The sequence below is a fragment of the Entelurus aequoreus genome, linkage group LG13 (assembly GCF_033978785.1).
Source record: "Entelurus aequoreus isolate RoL-2023_Sb linkage group LG13, RoL_Eaeq_v1.1, whole genome shotgun sequence".
Taxonomy (NCBI): Eukaryota; Metazoa; Chordata; class Actinopteri; order Syngnathiformes; family Syngnathidae; genus Entelurus; species Entelurus aequoreus.
In genome coordinates, this window is record NC_084743.1 from 51695041 (window position 1) to 51710458 (window position 15418).

Here is a 15418-nt window from a genome sequence, read left to right on the forward strand (position 1 = left end):
TTTTATATTGTTTTACTTTCTTTTTTATTCAAGCAAATGTTTTTAATTTATTTATCTTATTTTATTTTATTAATTTTTTAAAAAAGGACTTTATCTTCACCATACCTGGTTGTCCAAATTAGGCATAATAATGTGTTAATTCCACGACTGTATATATCGGTATCGGTTGATATCGGTATCTGTAATTAAGGGTTTGGTCCATATCGGAGTATCGGATATCGGCAGGCTGATATTATCGGCGATACATGCTTTTAAATGTAATATCGGAAATTATCGGTATCGTTTTTTTTATCTGTATCGTTTTTATTTTTGTATTTTTATTTTTATTAAATCAACATAAAAAACACAAGATACACTTAAAATTAGTGCACCAACCCAAAAAACCTCCCTCCCCCATTTACACTCATTCACACAAAAGGGTTGTTTCTTTCTTTTATTAATATTCTGGTTCCTACATTATATATCAGTGTGCATGTTGTCTGTCTATCTGTGTTGGCCCTGCGATGAGGTGGCGACTTGTCCAGGGTGTACCCCGCCTTCCGCCCGATTGTAGCTGAGATAGGCTCCAGTGCCCCCCGCGACCCCGAAGGGAATAAGCGGTAGAAAATGGATGGATGGATGGATGGATATATATCAATACAGTCTGCAAGGGATACAGTCCGTAAGCACACATGATTGTGCGTGCTGCTGGTCCACTAATAGTACTAACCTTTAACAGTTAATTTTACTCATTTTCATTAAATACTAGTTTCTATGGAACTGTTTTTATATTTTTTTACTTTCTTTTTTATTCAAGAAAATGTTTTTGATTATCTTATCTTATTTTATGAATTTAAAAAAAAAGGACCTTATCTTCACCATACCTGGTTGTCCAAATTAGGCATAATAATGTGTTAATTCCACGACTGTATATATCGATATTGGTTGATATCGGTATCGGTAATTAAAGAGTTGGACAATATCGGAATATTGGCAAAAAGCCATTATCGGACATCCCTAAATTAAACTAAAAGGGGCCCTCGAGCACAGAAAAACAAGATGACGTCATTTTAATGTGATAATAGCATTATATACAGTTTGTAGAATAAAGAGTTATCTTCGTGGAAATGCAGCAAATTAGTTGGGTTTTTTTTTTCCCAAAGAAGAAGAAGGTGGGGGTTTGTCTGCGTGATGAGGAGGAGGAGTAAAGCAGGCGGAGGGATGAAGGGTAGGGGGAGCAAGAAGAGACCCCGTCGCGTTTTGACCCTCGGAAACCTTCCTGCACGCCGCCACCATCGTCACTCCTCCTCCTCCTCCTCCTCCTCCTCTTCTTCTCCTTCTTCTTCTTCAGCCTGAAAAAAAACAAAAACACCAGCGGTGACATTTTGCACTTTGCACGCCTGGACACTCGCCTTCTCTCCCGACCGCGTGGACCGAGCATCCCCCCGACCGCTGGAGCAGCACACAGCCGCACGGAGAGGCGCTGCGGGCGGAAGCGAGCAGCTTGAGGAAGCCGCCGCTCTCTGGACTTAACACTGGAACATATTTACGTTTAGGTGCGACATTTTGTAGTGCAGTCGGCTAATTATGGTGTAATAATCACCAAGATGCCTTATATCTATTTCTCATACTGCATGGTTAAGAAATTATATCAGTCTTTTGAAAACAACGTTACATCTTTTCCAGAGCACCGAGGCTGAGCTTGCTGGACTATAGCCGGGCAGAGCATCATCATCTCCGGGGAAGAACCGCCTGGCGAGTCGCATGGAGAAGAGGGTAGGTCGATACTTTCTTTGTGTGCGTTTTTTATTTTATTTAATCACGTTTATGCTTTTTTTTTACACCAACACTTGACTGGGTTAAAAAAATAAATACTAGGCTAATTATTAGTAAGGAGTTCACTTTTGCACAAACCTGCAGGCCCAGAAGGGTGCTGACCCAAGCTATTTGGGTGTTAGAGCAATGTTCATAAGTTGCAAAAAAAAAAAAAAGAAGAGGCTTTTGAACTTTTAAGGGGGTATAGTTTAGCATTCGTGGAGGAGACTGTGGAGGCATTTATGTATTTGTTGGGTTTTTGGCACTGGAAATACATAATAGGGTTGTTGTGTCAATCTGAATGCACACAGGGGTTAGATAGTGCGGGTCATTAAGAGGAGGAGAGCAGAGGCGGCTCTTCAACTCAGTAAGTAGGTCAGTTTTTTTGCTACACTGATTCACAGGCATGGAGCAGGAGAAGTGAGGCTGCAGGCTGAGACCTCACAGTGCAATTAGAGAAACACACACACACACATTTATTTACACTGTGCACTTGCATCCGAATTTTAAGATAATCATTGCAAGAATTTTCAAATCCAAAATAATGGTCATGTACATTTGGGAAATTTTGTGGTTTCAAACACACTGCGCTTTTCTTATTTAATTAAAAACATTTTTGCACTTAAAATAATGTATGAAAACCAAGTCAATGACTTTTTACTATTTAATACATGTTATATATATTTGATTCTATACTTGTGCAATAGTTTTGGAAAAAACTCACCAAATGAGTTGGAAAATAACTTTTTCAATAATAGTACTTAATAGATGTATTACAACTAAAATAAAAACATAGATAATAAAATAATGCAAATAAATAGTTATGGTTGAGTAATTTCTAATGATAATTAAACATCTTAGAAGTCTCAAATAGAGTTAAATACACTTTTACATTTATTCAAGAACTTTGTTTTGATTGTACTATTAAAACGTGCATACAATATAGTCTTTTAATGTGGAATATAAAAGAAAGTTACTTAAAAATGGAATGACTGTATAGGCTTTTTTTTTTTAAATTAAAAAAAAAAGAAAATTACATGTTGTAACAAAGGGTGTTCTTGCCACTTGAAGCCTATTTACCAGCTCCGGGACTTAAAAAGGGGGAAAATCTGCGGAATTTGTCATCTCTCACAATGCGCTTTGATCGTCTTGACGCACAGAAACCTGATCCTGGTCCGTGCGTAAATAGAGACGCGCAATCCGATAGCAGCGATTGTGTTAATAGCCAGCCTCCAAAAAACTAGAAGGTGTCCCAGAGACCAGGGCCTCAGAGCAGGTGCTTTCTGTTCCCGGTGGCCTCATGGGACTATATGAAACGATTTGATAAGCCGTTTAGGACAGTGCATTGGTTTCTCCAAAGTGAGACCTCCAGGGGTCCTGCAGACCAACTTGAAGGGGCGGTGCAGAAATACAAAATAGGTATAATTCAATATAATGGACACCTGTGCAGGCTTCTGTAGTTTTTATATGAGTCATATTATGATCCTTGGGTCTTTTTTAATATGCACTGTCCCAAATAAACATTTATCTGTTTGTGTCAACTAAAGGTAACCAAAATGTTAGAAACATCCCTAATTTCCACACCTCTGCAATAACATAAACATGTTATGAACATGAGCATCCCTCTGTTAGTGTCAGTATTGCACAGGTGTCCAAAGTGTGGAATACTATTTTTATTTACATTCTAAAAAAAGACATTTGAGCAAAAACAAAAAAACAAACAAAATCAACAGCACAAATGGAAAAAAAGTGCAAAAAGGCATAATGTAACACAACATTTTTAAAACGTGATTACTAATACCTGCATGGGTTGGATTTAGCTTCTTTAAAACATCAAGAAATATACAAAATATCTAAATCTATTTATTTTTCTGTATCCTTGTTGCAAACAAGTTTGCACACCCGCGTTTTATTGGACCTTCTGTACACATATTAACACAAAACACCTTTTTTGCATCTGTTCTTATGTCACATCTGGGTTAGGTTGGATGATATTGTTTGCATATGTAAAACAGGATTATCCAAAGTGCGGCCCACTTGCAAATTTAGTTTTTTAATCCACAGCACATTGTAACAACACAATTAAACAAAACAAAACCGTAAAAAAGGATGAAGAAATTAGCAAAAAGTTCAAATGTTGATACTAATTACTGTCTTAACATATCTGCATGGGGTGGTTTTAGACCTTTTTGTAAAAACAGTAGCATTTTTTTAAAAAAACAGTTGGATGACCCATGACAGTTTGACCCATGACACATTCTAACAACACAATTGAACAACAACAACAAACTACAGCAAAAATGGGGAAAAAAAGAGGAAACAGTTCAAATGTTGACACCTATTATCTTCTTATTGTAACATCTTATCATATCAGCATGAGTTGGCTTTAGAGTTTCTAAAAACAATAAAGATAATCAAAAACATTATTGAATGTTGTGTTGTGGTACAAATATGAACACAAATCAACACAAAACATTCTCTTTTGCATCTATTCTTATGTTAGCTGGGTTAGGCTGGATTTTATTGCCGATATATGTAAAAGAGTGTGCGGCCCCACTTGTCATTTGTGGCCCACGGCCAACTATTTTTTTGACCCACGACTTACCCCCACAACACAATTAAACAATAACAACAACAAAAAACTGCAGCAAAAATGGGGAAAACGTCAAAAAGTTAAAATGTAAATACTAATTACCTACTTAATGTAACATCGTAGCATATCTGCATGGGTTGGTTTTTCGACTGTTTCAAAACAGTGAAGATAATAAAAAACTGAATTGGAGGTTGTCTTGTTGTACAAATATAAACATAAATCAACACAATAACACTCTTTTTTTTTGCATCCGTCCCTATGTTAGCTTGGTTAGGTTAGATGTTATTGTCATTATACGCAAAACAAGAGTGTCCAAAGTGTGGCCTGCTTGCCATTTGCGGACCACAGTTTATTATAATTTTTTTAGTATTTATCTAATAACACAATTAAACCAGAAAAAACTACAGCAAAAAAGATGGAAAAAAGAGTTAAAAAGTTCAAATGTTAATACTAATTAGCAGGGATGTCCGATAATGGCTTTTTGCCGATATCCGATATTCCGATATTGACCAAACCCTTAATTACCGATACCGATATCAACTAAAACCGATATCAACCGATACCGATATATACAGTCGTGGAATTAACATATTATTATGCCTAATTTAGACAACCAGGTATGGTGAAGATAAGGTCCTTTAAAAAATAAAAAAAATAAGATAAATAAATTAAAAACATTTTCTTGAATAAAAAAGAAAGTAAAACAATATAAAAACAGTTACATAGAAACTAGTAATTAATTAAATATAGTAAAATTGACTGTTAAAGGTTAGTACTATTAGTGGACCAGCAGCACGCACAATCATGTGTGCTTACGGACTGTATCCCTTGCAGACTGTATTGATATATATTGATATTAATGTAGGAACCAGAATATTAATAACAGAAAGAAACAACCCTTTTGTGTGAATGAGTGTAAATGGGGGAGGGAGGTTTTTTGGGTTGGTGTACTAATTGTAAGTGTATCTTCTGTTTTTTATGTTGATTTATAAAAAAAAAAACAAAAAAAAACGATACCGATAATAAAAAAACGATACGATAATTCCTGATATTACATTTTAAAGCATTTATCGGCCAGTAATATCGGCAGGCCGATATCATCGGACATCTCTACTAATTAGTAATTACCTAACGTCTTAGCATATCTGCATTGGTTGGTTCCAGACTGTTTTGAAACAGCAAATATAATAAAACACTTGTTGGATGTGTTATTGTACAAATATGAACACAAATCCACACAAAAAGACTTTTATTGCATCTGTCCCTATATTAGCTGGTTTAGGTTGGATGTTAGAATAGAATACAACAGAATAGAATATATATTTATTGTCATTGTACATTGTACAACGAAATTGTAAGCAAAACTAATTTAGTGCAAATTCATAATAACACATAAAAACATAGATAAATAGATACAAATACATAAACATACTCACATAATTAATAATAAATATTGTCAATATTTATAAAACAGGAGTGTCCAAAGTACGGCCCGCTTGCCATTTACAGCCCACAGTTAATTGTTTTTATTATTTATTTAACAACACATTTAAACCTAAAAGAAAATACAGCAAAAATGGGGGAAAAAAAGAGCGTAAAAGTTAAATTGTTAATACCAATTGTCTCACGTCTTAACATATCTGCGTGGGTTAGTTTTAGACTGTTTTAAAACATTATTGATCAGCAAAACCTGAAGTGGATGCTGTGTTGTTGTACAAATATGAACACAAATCAACACAAAAAGACTCTTTTTGCATCTATCCCTACGTAAGCTGGTTTAGGTTGGATGTTGTTGTCAATATATGTGCAACAGGAGTGTCCAAAGTGTGGCCCGCTTGCCATTTGCAGCCCACAGTTTTATTAGCACATAAAATGAAATAAAAAAATTAAAATAAAACAAAAGTAAAGGAAAAAAAAAAAAAAAAAAAAAAGGAAAGTATGCAAAATAGGGATGTCCATAGTACCTCCTTTGGACCATTTTTGGCTGGTTCATATGTTCTAAAAATACAGTTAAAGACTTTTTGTTCACATCAGAACGTTACAAAGAGGGTAAAAACAATTGGGAAGAAGTTAGCATACACGTATAGCATGCATATGCTAACCTAGATCGCCTAAACAATGTCAATCAATCAATCAATCAATGTTTATTTATATAGCCCTAAATCACAAGTGTCTCAAAGGGCTGCACAAGCCACAACGACATCCGCGGTACAGAGCCCACATAAGGGCAAGGAAAACTCACCCCAAGTGGGACGTCGGTGTGAATGACTATGAGAAACTTTGTAGAGTATACAAATGAGTTTTAAGATGGGACTTGAATGCTTCTACTGAGGTAGCATCTCTAACTTTTACCGGGAGGGCATTCCATAGTACTGGAGCCCGAATAGAAAACGCTCTATAGCCCGCAGACTTTTTTTGGGCTCTGGGAATCACTAATAAGCCGGAGTTCTTTGAACGCAGATTTCTTGCCGGGACATATGGTACAATACAATCAGCAAGATAAGATGGAGTTACACCGTGTAATATTTTATACGTAAGTAGTTAAACCTTAAAGTCATATCTTAAGTGCACAGGAAGCCAGTGCAGGTGAGCCAGTATAGGCGTAATATGATCAAACTTTCTTGTTCTTGTCAAAAGTCTAGCAGCCGCATTTTGTACCAACTGTAATCTTTTAATGCTAGACACAGGGAGACCCGAAATAATACGTACAGTAATCGAGACGAGAGGTAACGAACGCATGAATAATGATCTCAGCGTCTATTAGAACAACACCCATGAATTTTTACATTTACAACCGTCTTATGGAAAATAATAAAAAAATGAGTGTATGTAGTACTTCTTGATGTCAGATCGTAGTTATTTACTTGAATTATCGAAATTAAAAAGTATTCCAAACTGTTATATAGCTGTTAAATGATTTCATGACAACAGGACATTATTGTTAGCTAGCAGCTGAAGAGACTAAAGTTATCAATTCAATCAATCAATCAATTCATTTTATTGTCTTTGTCATAATAACACTTAAGTCATACATGTCAACGATATTTTAGTTAGCTTAAACTGTTGTGTACGTTCATAGAAGGATCGATGACAGTGACAGCAATGTCATGTTTGTATGAAAATACAGCAATAGCGATGTGAAATTTGAGTTTTAGAAACGTATTGTTATTAGCGCTAGTTGCTAGTTTGCGAACATACACTATGCCCTGTCTTAAGGTTAAAGTGTCATTTCAAAACAAATGTACGCTCCAGTATAATAATGATAACTGTTATGTAAACTGGCTGCAAAAACACAAGTGAAGGGCATTTATGTTCAAATGTGTGACAATGTTGATATTTGTGAAGTATTTCCTTCAGAATCACGTATTTAATGTTGCAAATTTGTAAACTCTTTCTACTAGTAACTCCAGTTTTATTTTTATTTTTTTACACCGTAAAATCTACATTTGTTTTTACAGTGCAATACTGTAAATGAAAAAAGGACACTAGTGATATTTTCATGGTAAAATTCTGGGTACTGAGCTGCCAGTTTTTTACTATAAAATCTACGATCATTGTTTTCACAGTACATTATTGTAAATGGAAAAACGTCACCACTGTAATTTTTATGGTGACATTTCGGCGACTAAGTTTTAATTTCCGTAAAATCTACCATTGTTGTTTTTACAGACTGCATTACGGAAAATGGAAAAACAGTACCACTTCTATTTTTATGGTAAAATTCCGGCGACTGAGCTGCCAGTTTTTTTATTGTAAAATCTGACTCTTTGTTTTCATAGTGTAGCTTGCTTACAGGAAGTTGCTCTTTGTTGTTGTGTGTATACTGTGTTATTGTGTGAATGCTCCAAAACATTCACACATATGGTTTTCTACACCAAAATTCATCTATTTATTATTATTGTTCGTCTCCAGATTTTGGCGTGCTCTACCTTCCACATTTTTAATCCGTTTTAAACCGTTCCAACTTCAAACTGTTCAGCCTATTCGGGAATCGTGGGCTTTCCCTTGACAAATTCAAAAACTTCTCAGATTTCCCAGAACTCCAGGTTTTACGGGACGTTTTTCCTATTGAAAATTAATTACCGGTAGCCATTTTTCACATATATTTCCACATTTTTCAACCGATTCAAACCATTCCACCTTCAACACATTCCACTCATCTTGGACATTTAAACTATCATTTTTCCAAGTAAAAAAAAATTCCAGGAATTCCCGTTTTTTCAAACCCTTTTTTGACCCTTTTTTCTGGCGACTACTCCTTCCACATTTATCAACCCACTTCAACCGTTCCACCGTCCAAACATTCCTCTTAATCAGGACAAAAAAGTTTGTTGTACAAAAGTTGTTTTTCGAACTGTAAAAATTCCCGGTTTTCCCCAAATTCCTTAATATCATTTCTCAATTAAAAATGTTACTACTTCAACATTTCTCGACCGATTTGAAAAATTCCAACACCAACCATTTCAACTCATTCACAACATTCAAATTTTTTACCATTTTAAAACAAAATTCCCGCTTTTCCCGAAATCCCCAAATTTTGGAGAAATTTTCCATTGAAAAGATTGGGACATTTTTCAAAGTTCCACAACTCGCACATTTTTCATCTGATTCAAACTGTTCCAACTTCAAAATAATCAGCCTGTTAAAGAATTATGTGCTCTACTTCAACAATTATAAAACAATTCCAGGATTTCAGTTCAATGTCAGCATTGGAGCATTCACACGCAATTCCTTCAGGAATTGCCTCATCTAGTTGTCGTTATTGTTCTTTATAGAGGGATTCATTAGTTTAAAACCCCTGGACTAGGTTGAATGGAAACGTGTCAGTCCCTTAGATCAGTGTTTTTCAACCTTTTTTGAGGCAAGGCACATTTTTTTCATAAAAAATCCAGCAGCACACCACCAGCAGAAAAGGTTAAAATATGAAACTCCACCAGTCGTCGTGCCATATTTTGAGTTTGTTGGTGTTTTCCTGTGTGTAGTGCTTTAGTTCTTGTTATTTTGGTGGCCCTTCCTGTTTTGTTGGTGTTTTCCTGTAGCAGTTTCATGTGTTCTGCTTTGTGTTAGCAAGCAAGGCTATTTACGTTGTTGCTATCCTTCTTTGTGTGGACATTGTTGATTGTCATGTCATGTACGGATGTACTTTGTGGACGCCGTAAGTTTTTGCTGTCGTCCAGCATTCTGTTTCTGTTTACTTTGTAGCCAGTTCAGTTTTACTTTCGTTTTGCATAGGCATTGCTTTTTCCTTTCGTTCATTTTTGGTTTAAGCATTACATACCTTTTAACCTGCACGCTGTCTCCCGCTGTGGTCTGCATATTGGGATCACAACAAACCATCCTCGTCTCACCCTACATATTCCGACTTTTACAAAGCAATTAACTACCTTCTTCCACCTACTGACATGGAGTATTACGTGGTTACCCTGCCGAGTTCTACACAGCACAGACACTAAGCAACGGCACATTATTTGCAGATTATAATTATTAATTTGCAAAGATTATTTTTTGGACCAATTAGGTTAAGGTGCATAATTTCCCACGGCACACCAGACAATATCTCACGGTACACTAGTGTGCCGCGGTACACACTGCCTTAGATATGTTCCCTCAAGGAAATGAAGGTTGTAGTAGCAGCAACACCATATGCAGTATGAGGATATTCATTAATAGCATAAATTGTTTGTTCACGCTGTTTATTGTATTGGTTTGAGTGGGGGGGGAGGGGTAGAGTTCGACAAAGCGTAGGTTGCGCTTGGCTTCAGTGTGACTACGGTGGGAGACGAGGAATGTTAATAAAGATACAATGTTATGCAGAGGTGTACTTATAACAATTTTATAGACAAACTATACTATTTATAGTCGCATTGGAGGGAGCGCAAAATATTTTCTTCCGTAACAGAAAGTAACTGAGAAGCACTTCAGTGTGAAAAGTCACACACCGGTGTGGTAAATCATAACCCTTGTGGCCGTCCATCACGGGCCTAAACTACACCGAGCGGATCATAACTTTTATGGCGTGTTTAAAATAACGCTGTCGTATAGAAGAATGCGTCCGCTGTAGCCGCCGCCTGTCGGTGTTGTTGTGATCCCGGTGGCCCTGCGGGACTGCGACAGGAGTCCCTTTTAATCCTGCAGAAAGGCAAGCAGGAGCAGATCTGCTGACCTGAGAAGCTGCAGTGGAGCGCCAATCAGCTCGCTAACACTAGCAGAGGTGGGCTGCCACATGTTTATTGATGATGCTTTGTGTGCAAGTGCTGCTAAGGGGAGGCTTGGCTCTGGAACCGTGTGTGTGTGTGTGTGTGTGTGTGTGTGTGTGTGTGTGTGTGTGTGTGTGTGTCCACCACGGGTGTCTGAATCATCACATTAAAGGGTGTGATAGCAGACCTCGGTGAGGCAGTTACAGCAGGTTTTGAAACCTGAGAGTTGTTTCCCGTTGGAACTAAACAACACACCAGGGTTTATTATTGATGCTGCGTGCACAAGCAGCACTAATATGTCCACGTGGGCTCAATTCACTGAGGCATAGATAAAAAGCAAACGCTAACAAGGTAATATAGCTGACTCAATAAGTCACCCCCCCCCCCCAGCATTTATTTGTTTTCTTTGTCTGTTACACCAAAAAAAGTGTTTTGACAAGAGTTTTTTAAAGTGGAGATTATGGAGGTCAATTTGTGCTTTTTTTTGGACACTGAATTTATGTAACGGAATTTCTTGCATTTGAATTTTGGGAACTGAATTTTTATTTGTAATTATGCTGACAATTTCATTCAAAACAAAGTGGCTGCGTCAAAAGGCAAGATCCACTTCCTGTAAGTTAAGACTGAAGCCATCGGTCTCGTTTTAGAACAGGGGTCTCAAACATGCAGCCCGTGGGCCAATTGCGGCCCGCGAGACGTTATTTTGCGGCCCCCAGCTTAATATGAACGTTTAATGTTAGTGCGGCCCGCATGTTTTATAAGAATGTCGCTTGGCAGCGCTGTGTGCGGAGCTGAAGCATTCTTGCCAACCCTCCCGATTGTTTCTACAATATTGAGGACTTTTGTCTACAATATTGAGGACAACAATATTGAGGGCACGAGGGCGTGCCGTGATGGCATTGCCTTTAACGTCCGCTTTTTCATACAAAGAATGTGCCTGCACAGTCACATGTTATATGCGGCTTCAACGGACACACGTTAGTGACTGCAAGGCATACTTAGTCAACAGCCACACATGTCACACTGAGGGTGGCCGTATAAAAAAACTTTATCAATGTTACAAATATGCGCCACAATGTGAACCCACACCAAAAAAGAATGACAAACACATTTTGGGAGTACTCGCGACTCCTGTCCGTCAGTAATAAAGTCCCCGATAACCTGGACCAATTCAAACCGTTATTTGTTTTTTTATTGTTTAATTTGCATTGCCTCACACGATGAACACTACATATATTTTTATATGACGCCATATAACACTCCGGGAGCCGTCACTTTTTCCCGGTACTTTCTTGTAATAATTTCATGTAAAAAATCAGTTAATAAAATTAGAACACCAAAAATTCAGTTACATAAATTCAGTGTAAAAAAAAAGCATTTTTAATAAAGACACAAATTAACCTCCATAGGAGATCATCATTTTTAAAAGTGAATTATTTTTTGCATTTTTAGGCCGCTGCAGCTTATTTGTCAGTCCAATTTCACATTGTTTTATCGTTTGACAAAAATCTTTATTTGGACCTCAAAGTGTGTATAACAGCCAAAAAGATGACACACGTAAACCAAGTGAACACTTGATTTTTGTTATGTCAGTGCAGATACTGACTCACACGCCTTGATTTTTGCTTTCATGCATTATTTAATGAGAAATTAAGACATCTCCCAATAACACATAAAAAACACACATTCTAGGTCAGCACTGACATGTAAATACAGTATTGAGCCAGCTCTTCTAAACCATTGCCTCTGCACTTTGGAGCTAACTCACAGCAATGAAATCATACAATTATATATTTGGAGGAGTTATCAATTTGTTGTTACTCCAAAACAATACACTGGTGTAGCAAAAAACTAAACAAACAGCAACTACTAAAATGATGGTCAACTTACAAACTTAATAACATTGAGTTGAAAGAATGATCTTTTCTCTTTTGCTTGCAATTAACACAGTGGTTATCAATTATTTTTCTGTCACACATTTTTTTTCACCCCCCTCCCCCCATTATAATGTCTTTTTTTCCTGTATGTTTCAAGATGGCTGTTTACTAAGACTAAATATGCTATTACTATATTGCCTCTCACGTCCCCTTTCCCCCGACACCTCACGCGTTTATTTATTTATCTGCATGTGTCAAGATATCTGAAGCCCCCCCAAACCCCACACACACACACATATATCACGGCACACCCCCGGGAGAGGGGTGGGGGGGCACTATTTGAGAAGAACTGATTCAACACATGAATATGTCTACAAAGGTTTTATCAATTTATGTATGCAGTTGAAAAAAAATAAAAAAATAAATATATATATATATATGTACATATATATATATATATATATATATATATATATATATATATATATATATATATATATATATATATATATATATATATATATATATATATATATATATATATATATATATATATATATACACTACCGTTCAAAAGTTTGGGGTCACATTGAAATGTCCTTATTTTGAAGGAAAAGCACTGTACTTTTCAATGAAGATAACTTTAAACTAGTCTTAACTTTAAAGAAATACACTCTATACATTGCTAATGTGATAAATGACTATTCTAGATGCAAATGTCTGGTTTTTGGTGCAATATCTACATAGGCGTATAGAGGCCCATTTCCAGCAACTATCACTCCAGTGTTCTAATGGTACAATGTGTTTGCTCATTGGCTCAGAAGGCTAATTGATGATTAGAAAACCCTTGTGCAATCATGTTCACACATCTGAAAACACTTTAGCTCGTTACAAAAGCTACAAAACTTACCTTCCTTTGAGCAGATTGAGTTTCTGGAGCATCACATTTGTGGGGTCAATTAAACGCTCAACATGGCCAGAAAAAGAGAACTTTCATCTGAAACTCGACAGTCTATTCTTGTTCTTAGAAATGAAGGCTATTCCACAAAATTGTTTGGGTGACCCCAAACTTTTGAACGGTAGTGTATATATATATATATATATATATATATATATATATATATATACAGTGTTTCCCATAAACTGCCAAGATACCTGTGGCGGTGGGGGCGTGGCTATGGGCGTGTTCACCATGACATCATCGAGTAATTTGCATAATTTACTACAATGATATGATTTTCTCTAAAAAGGCTCAAAAAATGTATACTTACTAATTAATAATAACAGTTTTGTTTTAAACGTCCATCCATCCATCCATCCATTTTACAATATAATTACAACACTTTATGTACATATTTTTTATTTTTTTTAATGTACATATTCATATACAGATTTGAACAATAAGTTATTCACTGAAATATATTTATTAATTGTGGTTCTTACAAAAAATATATCTTATAAAAATATAAAAGCTAAAATGTCTCTTAAAGCTCTGCCCCTTTAATTAGTGCATACTAAATAATTTAACTTTAGCCTACTACTACAACTAGGGTTGGGTATCGTTTGAATTCGAACAATTCCAATTCCGATTCCGATTCTTTGTTTCGATTCCAATTCCTTACGATTCTCGATTCCGATTCTTTTAAGAGGCAGGGTCAAAAAAAAGTTTAGGATATTTTAAATGAGCTAGCTCACCTACAGTCTTTCTGAATGAAATAGTCTGACATTCTCCATCAAATTTTAATTCTATTAACTTTTTATGAACTTTACTATAAATTCCTCACAGGGCTGTTTTCAACTAGAATATAAATATCAAATCTATGAACTTGAATATAAATATTATAAATTATGAATACATTTTCCTAGGGGTACACTTTCCTCAAGAGAGCTTTATTTTTGAAAACCTCATGAAAACACATTTACACACACAAGTGTATGATGCTGCAGGTACTTAAAAATGTTACCGTGCTCCCACTGATGGGCTAACCTGGTTCAGAAAAGCAAATAAACAATAAGAAACAACTTGCAAAACCCAGTCCAGATTAGCAGCAGGTACAGTATAAAATCAGAGACAGTTCTTGTTTAGGAAAATGACCATATCCGCCTTCTCAGGCAGGATGCGTGAGCGTTCTGGACAGATAGTGTCTCCTGCTGTGGAAAATACACATTCGCTGGGTGTGGAAGAAGCTTGAACGCATAAATAGGAGAAAGCGAGATATGACAGCAAAGGATAAGTCTTTTGTTGGTTCCACCACCATGCAGCAGGGTCGTCAGACATAAGTATCGGTGGAACGTCCTGGTACATCTGCAGCTCTCTCTCCACTCGTTTCTTGATGGACATGGAGCTCTGTTATTTCGCGGTTATTTAATTTTTTTTTGTAAAGTAAAGCCACACTTTCGACTGCCGACGCCCGCTATCCATGCTTGAGCTTGACTGACTCGCTCGGCTGTGCTAACACTTCCGGCGGTGGGCGCTTCTTCGTTGGTGTTCAGCGTCTTCTTCTTCCGGTTCGGCGGACATATTTTTTTCCGGTCGGCGGACTGGTATCGAAAATAGGAATCGAAATTTAAACTTTTGAACGATTCTGGGAGAATCGGAAAGTTAGTCCCGGTTCCAATCGATACTCGATACCCAACCCTAACTACAACCATATTATTTACCAGCAACATAAAGTGAAACAGAGGCAGAGGTATCCTGCCACAGTCAGTAACAAATAAACAGAAAACAGTAGTGGTGGTAGATAGACACAAAGCTTCATCAAACATCTGATCCACTGAACAAAGAGCTCCAAAAATCTTGATCCTACACTTCTCTTTTGTAAAGTAAATCTGAACAGCCAATATGGGCATCTACATCAACTATATGATTTGCCTGAGAAGCTGGACAGGACAAAAAAAATAAAAATAAAAATAAAAAAAATAATCTATTTGTGGCGGCCTTAATTCTTTCGTGGCGG

General features: G+C 36.5%; 1 protein-coding gene across 3 annotated transcripts in view; it reads left to right on the forward strand.

Annotated features, from left to right (window-relative positions):
- meis3 (myeloid ecotropic viral integration site 3) overlaps positions 1-15418 on the forward strand; it is a 91762-nt gene that overhangs the window by 39131 nt on the left and 37213 nt on the right. Inside the window, exons 2-3 of one of the 3 annotated variants that reach the window (XM_062068622.1) lie at positions 1331-1535; positions 1666-1755. In XM_062068622.1, coding sequence (XP_061924606.1) covers positions 1744-1755 — 12 coding nt within the window. In that variant the 5' untranslated portion in view covers positions 1331-1535; positions 1666-1743. Of the gene's footprint in view, positions 1-1249; positions 1536-1665; positions 1756-15418 lie in introns of those variants that run through there. The other 2 variants (XM_062068621.1, XM_062068623.1) reach the window with 2 other exon arrangements.